Source organism: Ruditapes philippinarum, unplaced genomic scaffold (assembly GCF_026571515.1).
Source record: "Ruditapes philippinarum isolate M1 unplaced genomic scaffold, ASM2657151v2 ctg1253_1_1_1_1, whole genome shotgun sequence".
Taxonomy (NCBI): domain Eukaryota; kingdom Metazoa; phylum Mollusca; class Bivalvia; order Venerida; family Veneridae; genus Ruditapes; species Ruditapes philippinarum.
Window position 1 is genome coordinate 251,444 of NW_026858769.1, and position 10,166 is coordinate 261,609.

A 10,166-nucleotide genomic window follows, 5' to 3' on the forward strand; every position below is an offset into this window, starting at 1 on the left:
AAAAAATCTTTGTATTTTGAGCTGGATTGTTAAGTAGGTTTGTTGAGATGAATAATGAAACCGACGATCCGCGTTCCTGAATATGAAACCGATGATCCGCGTTCCTGAATAATTTAAAACCGATGAACCAACGGTTATCATATTATCCTGAAATATGCTTTTAAACATTAATGGGTAATCCGTGAAAAAAATTGTGTTCTTTTTTTCCCGCAGTTGTTTCTTTAGTGAATTGACTTTGTATGTTACCGATCTAAATGTATATAGCGAGCATACCTTTAATGATTAAACATGTAATTTCTTTTAAAAATTCATCTTGAATCTTTCATGTTAGGAACCTGAAAGCAAGTTGTTCTACCCAGGCTGACGCTGGTGCACTGAGAGCCAATCCCTACTCCCTGCGAACACGCTCGCGCGCGGGCGCAAAAGCAAACAAATAATAAAAGAAAACAACAACAATAAAATAAATAATCAACGAACAAAAATTATAACAAAATTGTCTTCAGCAATAAAAATACTTCGTTCATGAACTTGAAAAATGTATACATAGTAAAATAAGAAATACGCCTGTTAAAATTTCGTAAAGCTACAGCCTCGCTGACATCCCGCAGAGCCCCGTTAGACGTCCGGGGTGATCCGGGAACGACCGGGGTACGACTGGGAACAACCGGGTACATCCGTAACTTTACCGGCAACGTCCGGAATGATCCGGGAACATCCGGCATTCGACCCGGGGATGGAATAAAATATTTAATATCACCGGGGTAGTCCGGGATGATCCGGGAAGTATAGCTTTGCCGGGGAAGCACCGTAGCTCTGCCGGCATAAACCGGGAATGATTCGGGGTATAATTTAGCCGGTAGAGCTACGGTAGAGCCCCGGTTAATGCTGGCAGAGCCCCGGTGAATGCCGGCAGAGCCCTGGAGGATGCCGGCAGAGCCCCGGAGGATGACGATGGAGCTACGATTGATCCCGGTAGAGCCACAGCAAAGCCCGGTTCATTTCAATAGAATCACGACAATTTGTAATGATTGCACTTGCTTGTATTAAATCCTTCCTATTTCCCTTCTATCCAAGTCTTGCATAAGAATTTTTCAGAAAATCATCATGAATTATTATTCTGGAACAATAGATATATATATAAAATAAAAATTATGTATCAATGTAATCATTTTCGCGCGTTTTCAATCCACCGGGCTTCTACCGGGGCTCTGCTTGAATCGTCCTGGGCTCTGCCGGGGCTCTGCCTGGATCGACCTGGGCTCTGCCTGGGCTAAACGGGGCTCTTCCGGCGTCATCCGGGAACGACCGGGGAGGCACGGGCATGAACCGTAGCTTCACCTGGGCTCTGCCTTGATGATCCGGAGCGCATCCTGGGTGGTTAGTTGGAAATTACCGTAGTACTGCCGGGGCTAGTGTAACCGCAACAATAATTTCACCACGGATCGTCCCGGAACATCCCGGTAGGTGAGACCGCAGCTTTACACAGATCTCTTATCTACATAAATTTTGTATAACTTCCAATATTTCCTTAATAAAAACTATTATAGCTGTTAAATCATAAGAAACCAAAGCAGAAACAACACATATATTGAATGGACATGAGTCATCCTTGAATAACACCCAGGAATAACAAGATGGAACAAGAAGTTTCTAGACTGTTTATGCCCATCCCTTCTTGGTGCCATTTGGCGGGCGTTTTTTCCCGCCTGGTGGTTTCTTGCCAGGACCGCCTTTCTTCTTGCGCGAGGAGCCGTGACCTCCACTGACTTGTCGTTTGGTGTGGATAACCAGGATCAGCACAATAATAGCAAGGATAAACGCCCAGGCGCATACCCCGTACATTGCAAGTTCAAAGTATGTAATACAGGCATTCATCAGTATCATTCCTGTAAACAAAAAAAACATTCATGTCATAAGACAGACCAATCCTTCATGATACAGACCAAATTTGCATGCCTCCATAATTACTAAAAGCATTTAGTTTAAACGAATTTGTTTAGGTCGATTGTGTTGAAAGCTATAAGCTAATTGAAGCACTCTCGAATCCGTTCCAGGAACCAACCAGTACTAAGCAATGAGTGTCAAGTTTCTTGCTCATGGAAAATACGGCTAAGGGGGTTTGCATCCACGTGGCAAGCAGTCCGCTCATTAATAATTATCAAGCCCAAACGACACGCAAGTAGCTACTAGTATTTGAAAGGACACGGAAATACCAAGTCCTCGAGAAATCATATACTTAATAAGACTATACATGTACAATGTGCATTGTACACAATAAAGATTTGAGCCATGTCATGAAAAAACCAACATGATGGGTTTGCGACCAGCATGATCCAGACCAGCCTGCGCATCCGCTCAGTCTGATCAGGATCCATGCTGTTCGCTTACAAACCCTATAACAAGTAGAGAAACTGATAGCGAACAGCATAGATCCTGATCAGACTGTGCGGATGCGCAGGCTGGTCTGGATCCTTGCTGGTCGCAAACCCATTATGCTGGTTTTGTCATGGCGTGGCTCAAAATTTTATTTTACCGATTTATGTACATGATTAAACTGATTTAAGAGTTAAGCTATCAATTTTACATCCGATGTTTGACGGAAAGGGACGAGAACGTCCGATTGAAACTGTCATAGTACATATTATACATTACCGCTGCCGCAAGCTGCCTCCACCGTGACACAGTTTGCCTGGTAATACGACGCTGCTCTGTAGTCTGTAAAAAAGATTATGTCATTTTTTCTTCTTCTTTTTTTTAAATTTTCAAAGATAACATCAATAGATAATGCCTTTTTGGTAGATATGCCAGTTCATCAATTTTATACATATAAATTTAAGAATGATCAAATACATAAAATGCATAGTTTATTGTTTTAATCACGCTCATAAAGAGCATAAGGAAGGACATTGAAATGAAGGGCGCACAGCAGATAAAATATTCATTGAACATTACACCAAACAAGTCCAGTAAAGTAATCATCATAATAGATAGGTCCAGTAAAAGGCTATTATTTTAATAAGTAAAATAAAGGAATAGTATTTCAAACAAGTCAAGTATTGAACAAGTCCAGCAAAGGGTTATTATAATGAATAAGTCCAGTAAAGGGTTATTATATTGAACAAGTTCAGTAAAGGGTTATTATTTTAAACAATTTCAGTAAGGGGTTATTATATTGAATAAGTCAAGTAAAGGGTTATTACAATAAACAAGTCCAGTAAGGGGTTATTATAATAAACAAGTCCAATAAAGGGTTAATATATTGAAAAGTCCAGTAAAGGGTTATTATATTGAACAAGTCCAGTAAAGGGTTATTATAATGAACAAGTCCAGCAAAGGGTTATTATAATATAACGAATAAGTCTAGTAAAGAGTTGTAATAATGAACAAGTCCAGTAAAGGGTTATTATATTGAACAAGTTCAGTGAAGGGTTATTGTATTGAACAAGTTCAATAAAGGGTTATTATATTGAACAAGTTCAGTGAAGGGTTATTGTATTGAACAAGTTGAACAAAGGGTTATTATATTGAACAAGTCCAGTAAAGGGTTATTGTATTGGACAAGTTTAGTTAAGGGTTCTTATGTTGAATAATTCCAGTAAAGGGTTGTTAATATATTGAAGAGGTCCCGCAAAGGAATATTGTAATGAACAAGTCCACTAAAGGGTTATTATATTAAAAAAGCCTATGCAGTAACTGGTTATTGTATAACAAAATCCAGGGAATATTTATTTATCGAATATGTTGTATCGCCTCCGTGGTCGAGGGGTTGGAGTCGATGGCTTCTAATCCAGTTACCTCTCTGGCGTGGGTTCGATCCCCGGGAGATGCTTTGGTAGTTTAGCACGGAGGAAGGTAGTCTAGTACTGGTGTAACTCTCCAGGAACGATGGTTAGGAAACTACCCGCCTATATGACTGAAATACTGTTGGGAAAAGGCGTAAAATCAAACAAACAAACAAACAAACAAAAATTATCGAATATGTTGTGGCTTTAATGTACTCGTTAAGTTGATATAACGCTGGACTAAAATTAATCTAAAATCTGGATTTGAAGTCGCACAAATACTTACTGAGCCAATCAGCCGGCGTGGCACAGGTGATATCTCCGCGGATCTTCATCTTAGTGGTTTGGGCGTGCTCAAAGAGCCAGAGGTTCGAACAGTTGCAGTCGAGCTGCGTGTCATACATGTGAAGTTCAGCTAGGCTGTTAAGACCGTCGAACAGGCCAGTGGGCATACTTGTAAAGCTGTTGTATCCAAGCGATAGAAACCGCAGTTTCGTCGTGTTCGAGAACATAGTAGCATACAGCGTATCAATGCCCATACCCTAAACAAAAAAAAAATCATAGATTAGGAAGTTAAAATCTAAAAAAAAAATTAAAAAATACATTTCAAAAATGGATACATTTTAAATTGGTAATGGTTGCTCAAATCTTTAGAAACCCGTCCTCATACCGGAAAATATAAAATACTTTGATTTTTTTGAAGTGTAAGACCAGAGTCACTATATATACCATTATATTTCTTTGGTAACACGGACCCCTGCTACATGCAACTATTTTGGCGGGAAAACAAATCTACAGCATTAACCTGGCGGTAATAAGCCATTCCTTCGGTATATCCCGGCAGATGCCGGATTTACAAAATAGAGCTTATGTCTTGATTAGAAAAAGACAGTCAATGGGAAAAAACTCAGAGATTTTTTATTATTTGATGATAATAATAGTAATACATTAAGTTTACTCGCAAACATAATTTCTTGAATAATGTGTAAATGTAAAGGGTCGTAACTCTGGTAGAAAATTAACTTTTAAATCCAATTATTTCAGGTCTTACGTCATTATAACTAAATAAAAAAACTATCCGTTCAACGGAGTGGAGCACGATTGATATAATATAGCATAAAATAATGATTACAAATTACAATCATTATAATGATGATGATGATGATGAGGAGGAGGAGGAAGGTGACTATGATAATGATGATTATGGCGATGATGATGATGATGGTGATGATGATAGTGATGACTATGGCGATGATGATGATGACAATGGCGATGATGATGACTATGACGATGATGATGACTATGGCGATGATGATGATGATGATGACTTTGGCGATGATGATGACTATGGCGATGATGATGACTTTTGTGATGATGATGATGACTATGGCGATGATGATGATGATGACTATGGCGACGACGACGATGATGATGCTGATAATGATGATGATGATAATAATGATTTATACAATATCAGCTATGTCAGTTTTAATAATCATGACGTAAAGGAAATAACTAAAAATATAAAATTTGTTACCTCCAAAATCAAGGTTTCTATCCTGCCTTGACTTACGATGAAATCAGATAGGAATGCGGAAGAAGCCACCTTTGAGTTCCGGAATATAAGTTCACCGGTTCTGACAGGGTATGCAGGACTCGGATCTGATAACTTTACAATTTGCATGCCGCTTAATGCACCTGAATCCCATGTCGCCACGGATCCATTTTCAATGACCAGTCGATCCAAGTAAACTAGGTTTCTACAAATAATTAATATTGCCTCTTGATTTATTTTAATGTCGTCTAATCTTGTCGTTTCTGCGGAAACTCTTGGACTTATAAAATGTTTCGCTCTGCTGAGTTGTTTAATGCACAAAAAGGGTGCACACATTTTAGTTATACATAAAGTTTAAAAATGTATTTTGCATGGTATGATTAAAAGTTTTGACAGGTACATATTGGAAGGAAAAAATACATGTATAATCATTTTGAAAATAAAATGTAAAAATAAAATGATGAGCCGCATTTCTTTTTACATTTAATAAAACCTAGATAATGCAAAAAAATTGTGCGCTATCTTAAAATCCGTGAACTTTGCTTAAATCCATGAAAAGTAGCCCAAAGGGTATATATTGTGTTTAATGCAAAAATGACACTTTTCATAGCTAGAATGAATTACATGTTTATGAATATGTAGACTCACGTGAATGTGCTAGCCGGTGCAGTGATGCCACAGTTAACTATCTTGATGTCCCGGATGTGGTTCATCCGGGCGAATGTGCTCTGACCAAGGGTTACGCTGCCACCATTGCACTTAATTTCAAAAGTAGCCGCCCAGTTCGCATCAAACTGTGTTGTATCAATGGAGTCAAACGTAGAACTGAAAATGTTCGTGTTGAGGTTGCCTGACGCTGAAACTAGGCGGACACGCTGTGCCACTGGGGCACTGAAAGACGTCTCCGTCATTGGTAGACTAACTGTTCCATGGGTGCATTCATAAAGCCCTGTAAATATGCATGTTCAAAAAGCATAATCAAAAGCAAAGAAGTCATACGCAAAAATACATTTATACAAATCCAAATGCATGTTAGCTGATTTGTGCAATTCGTGTTTTGACGCGTTTTCGCCTCGCGACCCCGCCAAGCGAAAAGTCGAAAATTAACAAGTTAAAATGGTGGAGGTGCGCAGCGAAACACGCTTATCACTTGTGGAGAAATTGGTAAAAACTAGTTAGTTATCCAGTAAAACCTGCTAGATGGGTCGACCGCGGAGTTAAGACCAAAAACCAAGTTAAAATTTGCGAAAAAGAGGGAAAACAAACTACATGTAATTGTAAAAGATAAAGATTTGTAAAATGTATTGGAAACATTAACTGCAAATATAGTGTGATGACTTTTTTTTTCTTTTTCTTTAAAAAGTGTCAAAATATGTCAATGCAATGTATGAAGCCCTGACACCTTCAAGTGGAAAAGAAAACTTAAAATGTTAAAAGATGCAAACACAAAACAAACAAAAAATTGCAGCAAATCTGTGTCCAACTCTTTTTAGAAATCTCCAATAATGCATGCACAAAAAATGCACGTCAAAAACGAAAGTTTACACGAATTAGCATTTCCTTACCATCAATTTCTACACATCCGGATGGAGCAACACAAAATGCACGTGGCACTAGAAGCACGAGGAAGAAGCTTCCCGCAAGATATTGTACCACGTTCATGGTTGACACGTGTTCAGTATGAAGCTGTAAAAATAAAAAATAAAACATTTTCGGGCCTCTTATATGTAGTTGGATGTAAAGGGTATGTGTTCAATTTTGTTTGCTTCTTGACAAAATGCATACAAATGTATTAGGTTGCAAAAAAGGTGTTCGTAATTTTACGGTAACAGGTTTTGGAGCCTGCACTAAGAAATAAACAGTAATTTGACTGCATTTTCTTTGTTAATTCATTTTTCTTTTCTTTTTCCCCAATGATATGAAGGCGCTATCTAATACTTGTAAAGAACCACGGCTCGTCACTGTTTGACTGAAATAATGAAGTAAAACAACAACAACAATAGCAGAAGCACCGAAGCACCTGCAGCAAAGCTAAATTTTCAACCCGAAATAATGTTGTTTTTTTTTTTAATTTATGCATTTTTATTTTTTAGTACATAAAATTAATGTATTCTAATGTTTAAACCCCTTAAAAATGGATTGGTCTACAATGGGAGCATTTTCCATTAGTATTTTAAAAAAGTTGATACATCCAAAACAAATGTATAATTCGGATATTCTATTAAAATATTGCCTGGAAAAATGTTGATAAAGTTCTAAGTGATTTGTTTTGAACATTTATGTTCTAATAATGTTTTGTTCTGGAACACTTTATTATCTGCTATATAAACATAATGATGTAAGATATGTATATACGATCTACGTAGATCAACTTGAGCACTGAAAACTGAAAATTAATACAATAAAGAAAAATACTCAGAACTGACTTGAAATCGATTTTAGTACTGTGTGAAGTACCAGTTTTGAGTTAAAACGTGTTTCAATGCTTTCATGTATAGGGCTTTCTAAACCCAAAAATGGTTATTTATGAAAACCACGAATGATCTTAAATGTTGTACACCAGTTTTTGGTTTAGACCAACAATATTTTGTATAAAAATCTCGACAATATTATTTCCAGCTCATGTGAAACATTGTAATGGAATACGTTGAAGTATCTTCGTCTATAAGAGGCACTTCAAATATTGATACAACAATAGAAATGTACAATATGGATATTCTGATTAGATATTAATTGCTTGAAACAAATGATCATATAACTATTCTAAGTGATTTGGTATGAATATCTATATGACGAATGATAAGATTTTGTTCTAGAACAGTTTATTATCTGCTATATATCATATCGGATCATGTTTCTCACACTTGCCAAAAATATACATATAGAATTCGTTCACGAATTTTTTTCTTGTCTAATACCAAGTTCAGATGTAACGGAAGGTCTGTAATAAAATGTAATTATCTATTGTATTACAACCTTCCATCAATACACTTTAATTAAGTAAAATCGACGCAAGTTTGTATTTATTCTGTAAAGCACGTTCCATAACTGGCATATGATAGTAGCATACATGTATATTCAAGTTGATTATTACGTAATTACCTAGGAAAAATGGAGAAAAAATATAAATTTGTGAATTTCTACTCATATACAAAATAAAAAATAAATAATTACAATAATACATTACATTATTTCAGGTAATTCAGAAATAATCCACTGTTAAACACTAGCGGTCATTCCATGGCATTGATTCAATTATAAACACACATGTATTTTTTTTTAAGATTTCATTTGGTCACATTTCAAAAATATGTAAGTCAGCCCATTATTGATATTTTTAATCCCTAAACTTGGCATGAGATTAACATATCAGTCACTGCATAAAACACATTCAAATCTGGAATTTATTTTAATTGTTTGAGATTCCATATAAAATGATTCCTGTATGTTATGAAAATTGGTATTCAAAATGTTGACATTGTAGTTGCTGCTACTGCTGCTGATGATGATGATAATTTTACGGATGACGATAATGACAACGACGACGATGATGATATATGATGTTGATGATAATGATACTAATTTTATGAATGCATAATAGCTATTTCAATTGTGGAAATTGCCCACATTGGTCTATATACGCACTCGGCCAATCTGTACTCTCTTACCATAATTATACCCGTCCACTCTCCCCGCCCCCTTTCGTAAGTCTCATGAAAAAAGATTTTTTTGTACTGAAATTACGCTAAACTTTGATGTGACCCGTTTAATAAATGTTTATAAGACCTTATTAAGGTGACGGACTTAATACCCAAGGAAAGTTTTACAGTATTAACCGATTAAGCTTTAACTTAATCAATTGCACTTTTAACGCGCTTTAAAAAGTCTATAATTTGATATAATGGTATGATAGATTACATGAACAAAATCTTTCTCGGCTGACATATTAATTAAATTATTTAAACAGTCTTGTTTGTTCAATGTGAATTTTTTCTCATTTGGTTCCATTAGTTTCCAAAAAGGTTTAGGTGTCTTTCCCTGTCAAACTATTGCAGTGGATCATCGGCAGATAAATAAAACAAATGACGTTTTATCGGCTGGCACCAGAAAATAGTTGGTTTTTTTTACGAAAATTCATACACATTGCAAATCGCCGATCCAAGAAACGACGATACAAAAATTTATACATATTATATACAGAAAGAACAAATCGCTGGACCAAAAAAGCGACTATGCCATGCATGGGCGCTCTTGGTGCTAGTTGCCTTGCAGGGCTCGGGCTCTCCTGGCTAGTTGCCTTGGGCTACAGCTTTGTGCCTTTTAATGCTGTATATGAAAATCTCCAAACTATTGCAGTGACTCATCCTCAACTGAATAAAAAATGGTGTTTGAAAGGCTGGCACCAGTGAATGGTTTTTTTTTTAACGAAAATCATACTTTACATACAGAAAGAACAAATCACCATAATTTTATCAAAATTTATGCCAGTCATTGACCTTGTATAGTGACAACTAATTATAATCCTGGAGACATGTTTTAAGTTTCAATTTTGAAGACTGATGTTACTTGCAACACTTCATAAAGGGCCATTATTCAGTCAAAATCTAAATTAGATTCATGGGCCTTTAGAAAATTACGTCCTGTTTTGATCTCAAGTAAATGTGTTACAATCAAACACCTTGGTGGTGGATAAGATATGATGCACACTAAACTGCAAGTGAAACGTTAACAAAACAAACAGTTAGCACGACACAAGCATCCTGGTGAGTAGGATAGCCCAAACATTCGCTAAAACCACAAATAGCTGCACCAACCCCCATGTCATTTTG

The 10,166-nt window shown here is 36.4% G+C and overlaps 1 protein-coding gene across 2 annotated transcripts; it reads right to left on the bottom strand.

The window, feature by feature from the left end:
• Positions 1-235: 235 nt before the first annotated feature.
• Positions 236-8,644, bottom strand: LOC132754232 (uncharacterized). 2 transcript variants are annotated; one of them, XR_009629049.1, is made up of 8 exons: positions 8,525-8,644; positions 6,903-7,023; positions 5,986-6,286; positions 5,320-5,542; positions 4,069-4,324; positions 2,653-2,715; positions 1,307-1,886; positions 236-1,254 (listed from the first exon to the last, which is right to left on the bottom strand). XR_009629049.1 is itself a non-coding variant. In XM_060744850.1 (7 exons), the coding sequence occupies exons 2-7, from the start codon at positions 6,997-6,999 to the stop codon at positions 1,660-1,662; spliced, it is 1,167 nt and encodes a 388-aa protein (XP_060600833.1). In that variant the 5' UTR covers positions 7,000-7,023; positions 8,525-8,644; the 3' UTR covers positions 236-1,659. The 2 variants fall into 2 exon arrangements, 1 of the variants encoding a protein (XP_060600833.1); XM_060744850.1 differs by having other exon boundaries at positions 236-1,886.
• Positions 8,645-10,166: the final 1,522 nt, after the last annotated feature.